Here is an 18,437-nt window from a genome sequence, read left to right on the forward strand (position 1 = left end):
AAGGCCACAGGAATCCCCATGCAGCACAACCTGACCCAGGAGCTGCAGTTAATGCAGAATGCTGTGGCACATGACATGAATGAGACCCTGTCAGCACATAATACCTCTTCTCTGAAATCTACACTGGTTGCCAATCAGCTACCAGGCCAAGTTCAAGATGTGCTTTCCATGTATGGGTGCCATGAAATCAATCCTTTAGTGTGGCAGCACCTATGCTTTGGAACTCCAAAAGAATCTGCCTTATACTGACTCAAGCTATTTGGTACCATCTAGCTCAGTACTGATGACATGGACTACCATTGGGAATCCAGAATTCTATGTAATAGTCTTTTCCAGAGATTAGAGTTTGGACCTTTGCATCCAAAGCTTGTTCCCTACCATTGAGCTACAGCCCTTCCTCTGTTTAAAACTTTTTTAAAATTGTTCTTTTCAATTCACTAATGAAAGCACAGCATATCTGGGGCAGATCCATACCATCAATTTAAAGCACACTCAGCACCACAAAATCATGGGAACTGTAATTTGTTAAGGGTGGTGGAAACTTTAACTGTAAGGGGGAAACTACACTTCCCAGGATTATTTGGGGGAAGTCATGTGCTTTAAATGCAAATAGGATGTGCTTTAAATGTATTGCATGGATTTGCATTACTGCATAAGCTTTGCCTGCATATAAATCATTCTAATTAATTTTAAAAAATGGAAATCAGTTACAGAATTTACTGGGTGGCCATGGGCTACATACCATCTCTCAGCCTAATCTGCCCCTCAGCGTGAAAATAACAGAGGGGGACTATGACCACCCCAAGGAAGAAGAGCACATTTAAAATGTAGAGGAAATAATAATGAACAAACATAGCGTAAAACTAGATATTTATCAAGACATAGTATGAAAGAATATTTATATAAGCATTACCGACAAATATGTTTATTATTGATACAACTTGTAAAGATACTTATAATGCAGTACTATGCACGTTATAGCACAGTGGGGAGGAGAGTCTGGCTGGGAGTCCAGAGTCTGTGAGTTCAAATCCCTGCTTGTGTCTCCTGGGTGTCAAGGGCCAGCTAAAGATCACCCCCACAGGGAGTGGCTTAGGGGTTACGTGCCCTGCCACCTGTGCAGCTGTGGGCAAGCTGCATAGTCCCAAGGAGCCCAGTTGCCCCCCAGCTGGCAGTTGCAGACAAGGAAGGGGCTGGCTTGTGCAGCTGTGGCAAGCTAAGCAGGCCCTAGCCAGCTGGGGAGGCCTAGCCTCAGGGGGAGGCAATGGTAAACCCCCTCTGAATATCGCTTACCATGAAAACCCTATTCATAGGGTAGCCATAAGTTGGGATCGACTTGAAAGCAGTCCATTTCCATTTCCATGCATGTTAACTCAGAAGCAAGTCCCAATGTATTCAGTTGGGCTTACTCTAACAGGGAAGTGTGCACAGGATTGCAATTTCAAGTGATATGGAACTTCACTCACCCAACCCAAAAATCAGAATCACTTTAAGCTGTTTTGCAACTGTTTTATACTTGTTTTTATAGGTATTGGATTTTAAATGGATTTATTTCATGTTGTGAGCTGCCTTGGTTTCCAATTGGCAACCCTACCTCACAGGGTGTTGGAAATACTCCATATACACACACACTGGAACTTTTTTAAAAAAAATAGCATTAGTTTACTACCAAATAAAAGCAGTGACACCTAAGTAAGCCCTACCTAATTGCTTTTTAAAACATAGGATCAGAGGGGGAGAAAAAGATTTTAAATATTTGCTATGTTTACTCAAAAGTCCCACTGATTTACAGCACAATCCTAACCATGTCTACTCAAAAATAAGTCCTATTGAATTCAGTGGGGTTCATTTCCAGGTATGTGGGATTAGCATTGCAGCTTTACTCCCAGAAAAGTGAGTATGGGATTAAAGCTTCATATTGGGAAAGTTTTCAAAACAGGCTATGAATCAGACAAATAAACTGCTCTCTTCAACAGCCCAGAAAATTTTAAACTTGTTTGACTCCTTATAATTAAAAAAGTATAACACATTGTAATGGCATCATAAGTTGCATGAACACTTTTTAAAAAAAAATTCTGTTCAAAAATTATTTGAAAGATAAAATCTGTAATATGCTGTTTTTGCAAGTAATTAAAAAAACTCTGCATGTACACTTTTATTATAATCATAACCGAAATTGTTTACTGTTCATGGTTACCAAGATCCTGCTGTGATCTTATATTCTAGATCTCTTGCTTGATTATTATGCAGTATATGCACATAGAGAAAAAAGCACTCTTGCTGTTGCTGAAAGCTATAGACTTATTTAACTCATGATGTGCAGATAAGCAGGAAAAGGAAGTTATTTTCAGGGCTTGCAATAGGTTCTAGCTATTGCTGGAGGTCAACAAATCCCTCATCAATCACAACCCTGACTTCATTTATTGGCTAAAAACCTGAAAGGGCGGAGACCGAAGCAGCCGGTTATTAGCTCGTTTAACAGAGGTTGTGGGGGAGGGGCTGACATTGTGGTGCATATCTCTTGAACCAGACCACCGAGGAACTTAATTTATTTTTTAAATGAAAGCTAAGAGTCTTGATATTGGGGTGACCCACTCAGAGACCCAGAAGGTTCCCCCCAAAAACTGGAATCTCTGGGTGAAAACCAGAGACCTGGCTTTCAGACAATATACTTACTTCACTGACAAAGGGAATGATACAGGTTTTGGGAGTACCTCTTCCAGAATTCTGGACTGATGTGTCATCAGTATGCTGCTGGCATTTCATTTACATCAAATCGAGGCGCAGCAGTCAGCTTCTTTAGTAAGTGCTTGAGTACAATTATGGTTTGGGTGAAAACCAATATAGTAAAGCTGAATTCTGACAAAACTGCCCAACCTTATTTGGCAAAAGAAAAAGGACTTAGCCAGTTGCCTGAAGTGGCCAAGTGAACCTATCTAGGGAGGGCATTCCATAACCTGGGGGCCCAACAGAAAAGGCCCTGCTCTTGGCACAACCAATCTTGCTTCTCAAAAGTGGCAGGTCACATAGCAGATCCTCCAATTTTTGACAGGATTATATGGGAGAAAGTGGTTCTTCTAATATCCTGGCCTCTGGCTTCAGAGGTAAGATCTCCCATTGCTATCCCATTGATCCTTTATCCTCTCCCTTCCCTTTAACTTGTCTTTCAAGTGCTCTGGGCTGTGTCATATCATTAACCTACCACTGCCATTAAACAGTGTTAGTCACAGGAATAAAAAATATTGCTTTCTTATCAGTTGCAATGACACCTGTTACAGATCATTAAGGAAATTATTTGGGTGGGGAGCCTTTTTCAGTTTGAGGGCCACATTCCCTCATGGTCAAACTTCCAGGGACCACATACCACAACCAGATGTGAACACTGGCACAACAGTGGATGTGATTTTTCCCTTTATACAGTAGGTTACATTCCAGCCTTGTAAAAGGCAGAGGTTTTTCACAGACACAACACACACCTTTCCATCCTACATTCTAGCCATGCAAAAGTCAGGTGTTTCTCTACACACACACACCACACACCATATTTCTCCATCCTCCTTTTAAGGAAGAGGCACAATCAGAGTCCAAGAGTACATGCCAGTCAGGCAAAGGCACTTAAGAAGCTTGTGGCCTGGGGAAGAGTGTGTGGTCTGGAGAGAGTCATGGGGGCCAAAGAGAGATGCCTGGAGGGCTGCATTTGGCTTCCAAACCTCAGGCTCCCTATCCCAATGAACCTTAATCTTCTGCTGTTCATTATAGGTTTCCAAATTGTGAATAAGGTAAATGCTTGGTATAACTGGTTAAGTCACTGAAAAACAAAGCCAGCTCTCTATAATCAGTACCTTATTGGTAGACATCATGTTTACAGGGCGAGATTAATGATCAAATAGGAAGGATATGCATGCACAATTACATTGTCCACAGAATCTTAATTCATTATGAACCGTGACTGGCAAGAGCATCCCCTGAAGATATGTGCAAGTTACTCACATCCATACATGCATATTGCTGCAGTTTTTTCCTACCTAAACTATTACAAACGGGAAAGAGAAGGAATTTTTGTCAGTTTCAGTCAACAAAATGTCAACCATCCAACTTCTGCATTTAAATGATTGCTGAAGCTTCATAAGTCTACCCAGAGGGCCAATTCATATAACTATAAAGATCATGGCAAAATGTATGGCAGTTCCCTACCCCAGCACAGCTTGCTGTGTACATTACAATCATCACTATGTGGAGGATTAAGCTTTTTGCAAGTCTCTGCAAACAGACTAAAGTGCAGGTTTGTTGTGGAGTGTGGCATTTCACCCTTAGAATACTGTGTAAAGTCCTGGTCATGACATCTCAAAAATAAAAAAAAACTGTACAGGTGGAAAAGTTGCAGCAAAGAGCAGCCATAACTAGGAGGGGACTGGACCACCCCCTTATGAAGAACAGTTACAATATTTGGAGCTTTTTAGTTTGGGGAAAAGGCGAGTAAGAGATGACATGCTAGAAGTGTATAAAATTAAGCATGGTGTGGAGAAAGTGGATATAGAGAGGTGTGTCTCCCTTTCCCATAATACTAGAACCTGGAGTCATCCAATGAACCTGAACATTGGAAGATTCAGGACACATAACAAGAAGGACTACTTCATACAGTCTAAGAAATGGTGGTACAGCTACTGAGTGAGGATGGCAACATGATAACAGATGACAAAGAAAAGGCAGAAGTGCTCAATTCCTACTTTGGCTCAGTCTTCTCCCAAAAGAGGGTCTATGACCCTCTTGCAAATGTGAAGTTGAAGGGGCAGGATTGCAGCTTCAGATTGAAAGACAAATGGTCAAGGAATACGTACAGTAATCAATCTGAACGAGTTCAAATCTGCAGGGCCCGATGAACTGCATCCTACAGCACGGAAGGAACTGGTTGAAGAACTCTCGGAACTACTGTCTATTATCTTTGCCAAATCATGCAGGACGGGTGAAGTGTTGGCTAATGTTGTTCCATTCTTCAAAAAGGGCAAAAAGGAGGACCCTGGGAAGTACAGACCAGTCAGCCTGTCATCAATCCCTAGGAAAATTCTGCAGCAAATTATAAAGTGGTCAGTCTGTAAGCACCTTGAAAACTATGCAGTGATTACTAGAAGTCAACATGGATTTGTCAAGAACAAATTCTGCCAGACTAATCTTTCCTTGGTTTTTGATTGGGTAACCTCCCTGGTAGACTGTGGGAATGCTGTGGACATAGTCTATCTCGACTTCAGCAAAGCTTTTGACAAAATGCCTCATGATATTCTAATTAGCAATCTAGCTAAATGTGGGCTGGATGGAACAGCTATCAAGTGGATCCACAGTTGGCTACAGAATCATACTCAAAGAGTGTTGATGAATTTCTCCTTCTCAAACTGCAGAGAGGTAACGAGTGGGATACCACAGGGCTTGGTCCTAGGCCCAGTGCTCTTCAATATTTTTATTAATGAGGAGATGCAGGGAATGCTTATCAAATTTGTACATAATACAAATACTGGAAGGATAGCTAATACCCTGGAGGGCAGAAACAAAATTGAAAGGGAACTTAATAGGCTGGAACATTGGGCTGAAAATAACAGAATGAAATTTAACAGGGATAAGTGCAAAGTTCTACACCTAGAAAAAACAAACCAAACACACAGTTATAAGATGGGGAATACTTGGCTCAGCAATACTACATGCAAGAAGGATCTTGGAATTGTTGTTGATCATGAGCTGAATATGAGCCAGCAGTGCCATGTTGCTGCAAAAAAGGCAAATGCTATTTTAGGCTGCATTAACAGATATAGTTTCCAAATTGTGTGAAGTACTAGTTCCCCTCTATTTGGCACTGGTTAGATATCATCTTAAGTACTGTATAAGGTTCTGGACACCGCACTTTAAGAAGGATGCAGACAAACTGGGACGGATTCAAAGGAGGGCAATGAGGATAATCAGGGGACTGGAAACAAAGCCCTGTGAAGAAAGACTGAAAGAACTAGACATGGCTAGCCTTGAGAAGACTAAGGGGAGAAATTATAGTGCTCTAGAAGGGACTTGAAAGGTTGTCACACAGAGGAAGGCCAGGATCTCTTCTCAATCGTCCCACAGTGCAGGACACAGAATAATGGGCTCAAGGTGCAGGAAGCCGGATTTTGGCTGAACATCAGGAAAGACTTCCTAACTGTTACAGCAATACAAAAATGGAACCAATTACCTAGGGAAGTAGTGGACTCTCCAACACTGGAGGCATTCAAGAGGCAGCTGGACAGCCACCTGTCGAGTACAGAGCTTGGAAGATTACTTTTAAAAAGTAATAAATTACAGTTACAGTTACATGGCCCAAAAAGTAGTAATTACCATTACAATTGCAATTGCTCTGAAAGTAACTGATTACTTTACTTTTCCTTGAAAGTAATCACTACAATTACATTTCAGTTACTTTTTAAAAAACCGCCTACAGGGTGCTGGCCTTGGCTGCTGCACATCTAAGTAGCCTAAAACAACATTAAAAATAAACACATACAGAGGTAGTAGAATAATTATTTGTATTCATAAGATAGCAATGGTGGTCTCTCCACTGGTAAGGGTGGTGGGGAGGGAGGCTGAGGCTAGTACTCAGATCTTTGCATGTCAAACCAAGTGCAACCCCCCCCACTCACCCAGCCAGCATAATCTCTGTCTCTTAACCACCTCCCATACCCTGCCCTGCCACCAACTAAGGGACATTCACTCAAGCAAACATTTTCCCCTGAGATGCAAAAAAGTTAAAATACTGCAAATGCAGCACAGTAGCCAGAGAGGGTGGTGGAGGCCACTTTGTGTGCCAAGTGCAAACACAGTATTCACACACACACACACACACACACACACACACACGTTGTCATCTTTCACCTCCACAGTTCTTTATCTCCATTCTGCTGCTGCCTCCTTCTCCTCCTTTATCCATGTTCTTGACCTCTGGATCCTTTTTCCCTCCACTCCATTCTTCACCACCACTATCCATTTTTTTAAATAATTGTTTTCTCCACTCCACCCTGTCTCACTCTCCGCCTCCTCCCTCGTCACCTCCTACCCATCCACAGAGCATGAGGAAAGAGCAACACTGCACAGAAGCCCAGTTTGAGGCACATGATTTTCATCCACAAATCAGAGGAGCAGAAGACTTCCCCTGCTCCCCCCCCAAGTAATGCCCAAAAGTAATTCTGGAAACGTTACAATTACTCTACAAAAGTAGTAAAATTACTCCTAGTTCTATTACAATCAAAATGTAAAGGAATTACCCATTCGTTACTCAAAAAAGTAATGAATTACAAGTAATTCGTTACTTGTAACTAGTTACTTCCAAGCTCTGGTCGAGTATGCTTCAAGTTGAATTCCTTCACTGAGCAAGGGGTTGGCCTCAATAATCTTATAGGCCCCTTCCAACTCTATTATTCTATGATTTTATGATAACAACAAGGACTACTTCACACAGCACCTAGTTAAACTACGACATTCACTCTAGTAATTGTGTTTCTGTTGGCCAACAATGGCCAATAGAAGCATGTGCCTTTAGTGTGTGTGGGGGGGGGGATGCAATATCCATGCATTTCTTTTTTTTAATACAGAGGTCTTGTGCAAGACTGATATTTTGCTGTACTGAAATTCTGATAAAGACGTCTTACACAAGACCTCTGTATGATGATTTTTAGAAGTCCCAAGATAATTCCCTACATATGTTGAGATCTTGAGATAATAGTTCCTTCAAACTGAGTTATTGGAATTGCAACATGTCTTCTACATGTGCCAATTGATTTAAATAGGCACACTTGTATCTTTTGACTACAGTAAACAAAATGGCTAGTTGTGCTCATGTGAGGGGCAAACTGAAGTAAGGTATGGTGACAGGGACCATCACCTTACACATGAGAAGCCTCCCACAAAGAAGAAAAGTAAAAAAAGGACAAACCACCCACACAAACATCCATACCAGCAGTGACTACAGATATATAATGGATTGTTTTTACTTAACAGGTTTTCCATGGTAAGAGGAAATCTGAATTTAATGTTTTAAAAAAGTATGGGCTAGCATGTTGATGAGGGCAACATCATGTGGATAGTGCAAAAAACACGAGCAAAAAAAGCATGGTACCAGCTCCACAACAAACCTCTGCCTGGAAGAATCCTAAACCAAACAACGTTGAGGGCTTTTAAAAAATATAATTTTTTTAATCTATAATTTACAGGATTATATTATTTTATTAAGAATTTTATATCCTGCTTTTCACTAAAAAAAGTTTTTTTAGAGAATTGTACAGAAAATATTTATCACAAAGGTTTCTTGCCTTCTTGCCATGACACATTGCATGAGTTTTCATGTTATGAGTCATCCAAGCAGAAGCCTCTATGGCAAATGGTTACTAGATTTTGTCTTGTACAGAAAGACATCCATAATAAGCACACATTAAATGGAGTGCCCTAAATAATAAGATAAGTGCCTAATATTTACAGAGATGTTCTATTTATTTCCTTTTTTAAACTCTCATAGTCTTGTGACTAGAAAGACAGAACTAAGAAATAAGACTCTTGGTGTCTATTCCTGGCTCTGCTGAAGATTAGCTGCACTTCCCTTTAGGTTATTTTCACTATCATTACATTGCACTCCACTTATACAGTACATGTTTACTATTGACAGCTGTTATACTGCACAATAACTAGTAAGCAATTACCATAAATGGTATAATAGCCGCACACTGTGCCTCCCTCCAAGGGCAAATGTTAGCTTACAGGGTGGGAAACAAATCATCTCCATTCCTCTCTGCCAACTGCTGTTGCTTCTGTCTGATCTTGTGTTAAGGTCAATAGTCTTCTGTCCAAAAAAGGGTTCTTCATAAAAGGGTTCTTGGGCATCTTCGTTTTCTACCTCCAGATGGTCCCCATATTAGGCATTCATACAGTTACAGCTAGGGTGGCCAGTCACACATTACCAAAAAAAAAAAAAAAAGGAAATGAATCACCAAAAAAGGCACAAATTTACCTAAAATTCCCATATGCTAATTTATAGGTATAGATGTAAATTCAGAAATAAATACTATAATTTAAATTAAAAATGCAATACATCTGACTATAGCAGGGATGACAGATAACCTGCTGTCAAGATGATAACTCTTGTTGAGCAAATTGAAGGCCACTGTTCTCCTTTCTTATGATTCCTTATCTTTGAAGTGGACTTGGATTGGACAGCCCTTCAAATAGAGAACACTTTCAAATAGAGGATTGTGTTCTGCAAAGCAGGACATCACGGCCACCCTTCCAAGATCCTCAGACACCCAATATTATTCCATCACTAGGAATATATACTGGAAAAAAAGGCACAACTACTCATTATATTCTACTCTTGAGGAAGAACTACTCTTGAGATAATAGATCACCTGCAGTACACAGGAACATAAGAGGCTGCCTTAGAGTGACTCAAACTATTGGTCCATCTAGCTCAGTATTGTCTTCATTAACTGGAATGGCTGTCCAGGGTTTTAGAGTCAGGGAAAATTCCCAGCCCTAAGTAGAGAGGGCAGGGATTGAATTTAGGGCTTTCTGCATGCAAGGCAGATGCTCCACCACGGAGCTGCGACCCTTCCCTTATGAAGTAAGTACGTTTCATAAGATAAATGTTTACTTTTCCCCAAAATGTTGGAAGTCCAAAAATATCTAGCTACCTTTTTTAAAAAAACTCATAATGGATATGTCCTACAGCAATTACTTATTGAACATAATTTAGAAGAAAAATCAATTACTATATGACTAAGAATAAACTCAGATCCTCAACTATTTCTTCTTACTTACGTCATAGATATTCTAACAAAACATAGGGAAGGAGTTACTGCAGCACGAATAATATATCTTGTCCAAGTTTAAAAGAATGGGAACAAAAGTTATTTGAATATGCAACTATAGTCAAAGTAACTTGCTTTAAGTGCTTTAGAGAAGACAGGCAGAAAAAAACAGACTCATCTGTAAATAATTTACATTTTTAAGTGATTGGAATTGTAGAACTGCTGCTGTAACACTACATGTATTTAGGCTCATTTCAAGATATTCAAATTATATGCTCATACATTATGCTTCAAATCCATGTTACATTCATGTTAGTTAAGTAAATTAAACCAAACATGCAAATATAAAAAACACAGCGAGTGATGTTCAACACTGCCTAAGTAGACTTCTGCTCATGCAATGAGACTTCCTCTCCTCCCCTTTGCAGACCCCATTCCCCAAATACGCCCCAGAGGGTTCCCCAGCCCTCTAGGGCAGATTGGGGAGGAGGCTCCAATGGGAGGAGGAATCCATTCCACAAATGGTGTTTGTCCCATTGATGTATGGGCACAATTGGGTATCACCCAGCATGGTAAGGAAGGTCTTGCCGACTGCAATTCAGTTCTTGGTGGGGGGAAATCTATTTGTTCACTTTCCATACGCAAAATACCATCACTGTTTGCACCAGGTTTGATTAGCCTACAATTGGTCTGAACAGCCTCTGCCTGTTGTGCACCTATTCTGTATATAATAACAAGATCCAAGACGTAGGCTGAAATCCTAAACATATTTACTAGGGAGTACACCCCACTGAATATAGTGGGACTTATTTCCGAATTCACAAACAGATAGGATTGTAGTGTTCAGAACTATCAAACCCAACCCCTTTCATTATCATGGTGCTTCTTTGTCATGTGTTTTGGTTAATCTTTTCATATCATTAACCAATACATCTTCTGTCCTTCTGATCTTTTCTGGTCACATGTAAATTTACAAATGGCTTGAAGGAGAAGTGACATAAAGGCACGTCAGCCACAAACAAATCGCTACCACATGTCTGTCCCCATTTCCTGTTGCTGTTTTTCTTAATAATTATTATTTATTTATTTTAATTATTATTTGTGAGTACCCTGTAAAAATCATTAATGAGTTTGCCTATTCATTTATCTGCCATACATCTGTTGTTGATTATGCAGCACCATAAAAACCTTAACAGAAATGGTTTGGTGGACATTTTACAGACCAAGGCCAAACTCCAATCCATCTTATGGATGTAAAATGGCCCATTTTGTGGTGTCAGGAGAAAGGCACTTGTCTGCTTCCTTGGAAAAACCCATGGAACATTTTTACCTCAAAACTTTCCACTGACTGGCTGGGACAAAAAAAACCCACCAATGACAAAAATCAATAGATTTCTTGGGATGTTTTATGTCCCAGGTTCTTCTTTTGTTCTCAGAAAGAAAGTTTTATATGGGCACTTCAGTCTGCTTCTCTGGATCAGCCTTTGAAAATTTTTACCCCAACCAGAGCTCAGAAAAGTTACTTTTTTGAGCTACAACTCCCATCAGTCCAATCCAGTGGCCAGGCTGGCTAGGGCTGATGGGAGTTATAGTTCAAAAAAGTAACTTTTCCAAGCTCTGACCCCAACACCTTCCACTGATTGAGAACAAAAAAGTACCTAACACCAAAACTCAGGAAATTTCTTGGGATTTTTTATGTGCTTTTTTGGTGCTTTTTTGCTTAAAAAAAGAAACTGTACATGGAAAGTGGCTGAAATTTGGCAATGATGTGTGATAATGCCCTGGAAGAACAATTATGTGTTTTTACTTCTGTGTAAATTCTTCATAGAAAAGTGCACTGGGGATAGGATTTTGTCCCAGAATGTTGGCTGAGGAGAGAAGCAAGATAGGTTGGAAGAGACCAAATGGCCAATTAGGCCAACTTCACACCCAATGGATTAATTTGCATATTCCAAAACATACTATAGATCAAGCAAATACCCGCAACACAAATAGCTCCATATAAATCAAGTGAGTACACAGGCCCAAACACACATATCAAGGAAAAGCAAGTCCTCATGTTCTCAAAATACAGAGTTATGTAGCAACTCTAGAGAAAATCTCTTCTTGAACCAATATATGAAAATCAGCGGAGACCCTCTGTGAGTAAATGAGTCTTCTGTGGAATACAACTGTGGTGGAGCACCACTCCATGCCATGCAACTTCCTGTCTCAAGCTGTAACAGTTCCTTATGCCACCAATAAAAACAGGGAAAAAGAAGAAAAGAGGCAATGCATGCGAAGGTCCATTTCCTGATCACAACTGAGGCACCAGAAGATAAATCACAGGATAGCCTCCAGAAATGTATTCAACTCCAACTTGAACCCCATGAGATTCTTCATTCTTGCTCCTATTTTTGTGAGACTCTTAAAATGCTGTAAACTTGTTTTTTATTTCCAACATGATTTTTGCTGATGACCAGTTTATAACCACTATTTCTTGCATCTGCATCTTTCTTTATAGTTCTGTTCCCTTCACAGTGGTAGACTTAATATGTCTTTGTACCTCCTTCTTCCTAAGCTAATTTTTTATTCTTTTGGCTTTATTCTTTCCCCAGAAAAGGTAAAGTGGTGCAGATGTTGGGTGGCTACACTATACTCAAGTAGACACTGACTGCCACTGAAGAATGCTTACCACAGACAGTTCTCAACTTTAGCCATACATTTGCACAGACTCATGGAGGTATTTATTCAGTCTAGATTTCTCCCCCAGTTCACCAAAAGATTAACTGTTTTAAACAGCTGAAGAAAATCTAGCACTTCTGGCTCAGTTTCTAATTTTTGTTATGACAATACAGTAACGCTATTTTGCAAACAGTACGTGACATGTGATGTGCCGGAAAAAGGGCACAAACTGGTCTAAGAAATTTTGGTTGGGCAATGCAAACAACTATTAAAATTATATGCAGAATCTGCTGTAAATAATAAATAAACGAGTTAGTGGGTTGAAATATTGTTGGAAAATTGTAAGGAATATAAAAATATAGAAGTATAGAAACCCCCCAAATGGAAACATGCCAAATGTGAACATTCCAACCGACTTCTCATCTTGGAAAACTAATTATATACCATATACACTGTCACAACTTGTATATAAAGACACACCTTCAATGTAAACCGACTTTTATATTCCTGGTTCAAAACTGCGTTGTGGGTACCCTGCTAAGAAATATTTTACATAAAAAGCACTTTTCCGCTCAATGTATAAAAGTTAAAGGAAAAAAAAAAAAAACTAACAGTTTTGGCATGAAACATATTGTGTACCATCCAGTCAAAGTTAAGCCCCATCTATCCCTATCAACGTTGATTAAAATAAGTTAGGCATATGTTTAACTCTCTCAATGAAATTAATGAGACTGACATTTTGGCAGGATCGTGCCCATTATTTAACCCATGCAGGTTCCCCTAACTGAGTCACCTTTTAAAAGAGTGTACATGATTTTGTCCCTCATCACAAAGTTTTTCATTCTCAGTGTTAAGCCAGTTCAGAACCCTGCAATACTGCACCCTCTCCTCCTGTGCACTCCGTTCCATTATCCTACAAAGACATGCAGTGTACTGTACTAAATAGATTTACAATGAAGCAGCTTTCAAGCCTCGAGCTGCGCTGTAAACCAAACACAGTTTTACACACACGCATGCATAGCAGAATCCCTCTGTCGGAGGAATCTTAAAAGATGAAACCCTGATCCACTTTCTTAAATAAATGCTTCCTCTGATGCCTTTTAAACTGTCTTGCCTTGCTGTCCACACTATATAATGTTCTTTCTTTCTTTCTTTCTTTCTTTCTTTCTTTCTTTCTTTCTTTCTTTCTTTCTTTCTTTCTTTCTTTCTTTTCCTATGGGGTATTTGTCAGTGGAGAAAGCAGTGTTCCGTAGACAAATATATGTCCAAAGCAATTAAAAAAAAGCAACATATGGAATGAGATCAGATAAAACACACACACACATCTAGGTATTCTCCTTTTTAAAAGACCATCTCTCATAAGAATATTTTATTTAAAGGAAAAGACATCTAGCGAGAAGGGAGAGACTGCAGCTTCTTCGCAGCACCTCACTTACCTTTATGAGCCATATTGTTCCCTGCTGCAGAAGGGTCAGGCAAAGGACATGAAATCTACTGAACATTAAGAATTTGCTGTCTAAACATCAGTGCTGCTGGCCAGCTCCTTACCGTATAGTGTGCTTCTGGTTAGCTGTCCCCCCATCGTACTGCGCAAGGTGGCTTGGCTACCTTGCAGTTTCCTCTCTCACTGGGCAGAGATGCAGAACTCCAAGCATGCAATCATTGTCAGCATGCAAGACACATGCACACTCCGATTCAGAGAGATTTAATGACTCTCACATAAATAACACACTCATGAACACACGACAGAAGCCTGCGATCAGCCTCCACCCACTTTCCGACCCTCTCAGGCTCAGCAGTAAGCAGAGGCATATGTCATGATTATTTACATAAGGAGGAGACTTGTGATTCTGAAACAGCTAGAGAAACTCAAAGCATTTTACAGACACATACAATATCCCAACCCCAAAGTAACTCACAGGCAACTAAACATGCCATGTCCATCAGCCTTTATTCTGTTTTCCCTAACCTGGAATTGCACCTCTAAAAAATTATTAAGAAAAATATAGTGGATTTCTTGACTGTCGAATGCAGTGGCTACATGCCTAATTCTAAACCCAAAGATACCCTTGCTTGTAAGCCAAACAAAGCCGTTGTCTCTGCAAATTTCACTGCAAACACAAAACAGATTTATTTATAAATTGAAAGTCTGGCTGTCATTGAAACTTGCTTTCCACTTCCATCATTATGCAATTTCAAGATAAAAATGAAGACTTTCATTCAGTACATAGCTCCTAAACCATGTGTCTGTGGGGGTGGCAAGGGGAAACCCAAACCAAAATGCTTATATTACCAGGCATCATTGGCCCAGATCCCTCAGCCAGTTAATTATTAAGTAAGAGCAAGGGAGAAGTGTCTGAAATGCAGAATGGTTCACCCTGGATCGTAATAGCAAAAATATTTTCTCCACCCCCCTCAGACTAGCTTTTGTGGCAGGATTGCAGGCTCAGCTCAGACACAATGCAGCCTGCTCTTCAGTCCATTACCTCTGCTGATTGACTGCAGTGAGCATTATTAAAAGCACTGAGTTGTGCAGGCGTGTGTATGTGCAGGGTTCAAAGGCACAAACCTCCCTTCTGCCCCTCTGTGCTGGTTTAAGAATCTTCTCCTTCTCTACATCTATCAGCAAAATAAGAACCAAGCCCGTAATCTTCAAAACGTACCCCAGCTCTACCACAACATAAAATCAAACTAACTTTATGCTGAAGTTTCAAGTTGCAGAACAAGTTCAATGATTTGCAAACCATTACCCTCCACTTATATACTATACTCCAGGTATATACCTATACGCCAGAATAGTATAGAAAGGCAGAGAGAGGGGTTACAAACAGTGGGTTGGTATTCAATGCTAGTCTTACTCAGAGTTAACCCATTGAAGTTAATAGGCATGACTAGCTTAGGTTTATTAATTTCAGTGAGCCTACTCTGAGTAGGACTTAGTTGACTACAAGATGTGCACGTAAATAACACCCAGTTTCTTCACAGGTATAAGATAGTACAGGCAGAAGGACAGAGAAGAATCAGATGAAAGCTTATGAAGAGGGACTTAAAAGATATGTGAGTGAAAGACAGATGGAAAGGGAAGTCACTGTCTAGGTTTCTAGGATACACAAAACAGGTACAAATCTGAGGGGTCAGGTAAGGAAGCTGGAAGCAGAATGCACTGACCAAAGAAGATAGAGATAAATTCACACAGGGAGCTGCGAAGATTAACACATTGATTTGGTGACTTGGGCATGATGTACCAGGGTGTGTGTGCAGAGGATCTAGTTCATGCATTTGGTAAATTATCTAATATCTAAAGCATAGTTTATACACTTTCCAGTTTGTAACAGAGTGGCTGGCATCTCCTATGTCTGTTGGCCAGTGGCCAGGCATTGGGACAAGTCAAAATCAATTAGTAGAGTTCATAATCTCTGCTGGCTGGACTCCCTCTGGTCCACTGACACAGCCAATGGACAAACAGTTCTCCCAGGGAAATGTCGGATGCTTATACATTGGCCAAAACATTATATGTAAACAAGAATAATTTGCATTATTACCCACAAACAGGTTTATGGCATAGGTTTTCATAGCAACAACTAATAGGGCCATCCTATATATGCCTACTGAGAAGTAAGTCCCATTGAGTTCAATGGAGCTGACTTCCAGATAAATGAGTATAAGCTTGCAGCCTAAATGACATTGTTTCCTAAAGTGTTCTTCATTCTGAGTTTTGGCATTGTGTAACCTTGGCTGACATTGATCTCTGCTTGTGCAACATTACACATTAAACATGCTATTGCAGTGGTTCCCCCACAGTGTTATTAAGAGGCCCAACCATTAATTTGCCATTGGTTACTACACATTTGACCATCTTCGCCCGTCCTGGAAAGCACTTTACAGAGCTCCTGGTGAAGCAGTCCTGCACCGGCAAAGTTGAACTAGATGTTTTTTGAGGTCCCTTCTACACCATGACATCATTATTCCATGACAAGTCATCATGGAGTCCCCATGGCAGTATAGCTTTATATAAATAACACTTCTAATAAAATATGGTGAAAAGTGGGTGTATATTTCTGCTTCTTGACCAACTACTCTCAGTATTAAGGAAATAGTGTGTTTTCCATTGGTTGACCTAAAATGCATTGGATGAGAAGTAAATTATTTATTTATTTATTATTACATTTATATACCGCCCCATATAAAATGTATATGTTACCATATGCACGGCAGTAAAATTACCACACCAGGCCTTCAACTAGTAATGGAATCATATTATTGCTCAAATTATCTCATTTTACACACACAAATATACCTCAACACAGCATTTTTTTAAAAACTCCTTCACAAATAACTGTCCAGCTGCTGCTGCTGCTGTTATTGTTGATGATGATGATGATGTTGATGAAACTTCCAAGAAAAAAATATTCCATAACTTTCCTGGGCAACTAATCTGAGTTTTGAACTACTGATCTAATCTTTAACTTAAATCTATTTCTCTGCACCTAAAAAACAATGTCTCTTGTCCTATGATAATCAGCTGCCCTACTTGTCATGGATATTCTCCCTCCATCTGGGAGGGATTATATGTCAATGACAGTTATATATCCCTTTAACACATACAGTTCTGTATAAAACACTGTGTGAATAAGGCAGGGTGCTAAAGACAAGAAGCCGCAATAACTCCTAGCTTTCTAGGCCCCGAGACAGCTTCATGAACCAGTCCTGAAATTCTCTCCTTACTACAGTCTGCATTTTTACAGCAGTTTCTTGGCAGTCATTGCTCCTACTTAATTCTGCTGCTGCGTTTCTTCCAGTACTGTAAGAGCAGAGCTGCACCTGCATTGCTAAAGTTGCAGGCTTTGCAGCAAATGTTGGTACAAAGACATACACAGGAAGCACCTGCAAAATCTTTATGTAAAAGAAGACCTCCCTGTTTTTGAATACACAATCAAACTGTGGGCTTTTTTTAATCTGCAAGTTATTAATGCAAGTTTAACATAAGTAAAAGTTTGAAAGAAAAAATAGGCATGTTTTAGAGGACCTTCACTTGTATAGGGGAACTAGGTTAATTTGCAAAAGGTATCATATAAGCAAATCACACTTGCAGTACAGTACCAGTGAGCCTGATTCATATATGAAAACACGTATCTAGATTTCTGTATGGTTGATGACTGCCAGCTGAATGTGTGAACACACTGCAGTGGAAAAGCACTGCATTTGAGGTGGTAGGACATGAAAGTTCTCTTTATGGCAACACATTCACATATGATGCATTCGGTGGCCATTCTACTTTACAGAGAAAGGGCTGACAGAGGAAGAGAACACCTAACAGCCCTCTATTTTTAGGTGTTGTTTGGTCTTATAGTTATGATAAACAATGATAAGAAGTGAAAGCGGGGGTCTTGATTTTCCCGGCAACAGTTTGCATCTGGAGAACAGTTTGCATCTGAAGAACAGTTTGCATCTGGAGAGCAGACTGGTCTGAAGGCACATGAGGCCAGCACCAGGGTCAGGTCTGGTCAGTGCCTGGATGGGAGACCGCTTGGGAACCATATGGAAGCTGCCTTGAGTTTCTACCATGAAAAGAAAGGTGGGGTATAAATGTAATAAATAAATAAGTCACCTGATCAGTCTTCCTCACTATGTGTATGATGCATTGTATTTCTACTTAAATGATAGCAACTTGCATCTATACATATAAATTAGCATACACAGGTTTTATGTAAATCTGTATCCTCTTTGGTTGTCTTTGTGTGTATGTGTGTGAAGCATTTCCTCTTTTTTATTGATACTTAAGGGGGCACCCTTAAGTGATGTATGATATCTTGATAAGTCTTTATTGTCAGTTTTCTTGTGTATTCAATAAATGGTATAAGCACCTTGGGGCCCCAGAATTTGATGGACTACAATTCCCATCATCCCTGCCCATTGACCATGCTGTCTGGGGATGACTGGTGTTGAAGTCCCTCAACATCTATGGAC

General features: G+C 39.9%; 1 protein-coding gene across 3 annotated transcripts in view; it reads right to left on the reverse strand.

Annotated features, from left to right (window-relative positions):
- Positions 1 to 18,437, reverse strand: part of NEURL1 (neuralized E3 ubiquitin protein ligase 1) — a 255,943-nt gene that overhangs the window by 117,201 nt on the left and 120,305 nt on the right. The window contains exon 1 of one of the 3 annotated variants that reach the window (XM_061636095.1): positions 14,019 to 14,185. The exons of 1 other annotated variant lie outside the window; for it this stretch is intronic. In XM_061636095.1, coding sequence (XP_061492079.1) covers positions 14,019 to 14,052 — 34 coding nt within the window. In that variant the 5' untranslated portion in view covers positions 14,053 to 14,185. Of the gene's footprint in view, positions 1 to 13,906; positions 13,984 to 14,018; positions 14,186 to 18,437 lie in introns of those variants that run through there. One more of the 3 variants, XM_061636096.1, reaches the window with a different exon arrangement.

This window comes from Rhineura floridana, chromosome 7, assembly GCF_030035675.1.
Source record: "Rhineura floridana isolate rRhiFlo1 chromosome 7, rRhiFlo1.hap2, whole genome shotgun sequence".
Classification (NCBI taxonomy): domain Eukaryota; kingdom Metazoa; phylum Chordata; class Lepidosauria; order Squamata; family Rhineuridae; genus Rhineura; species Rhineura floridana.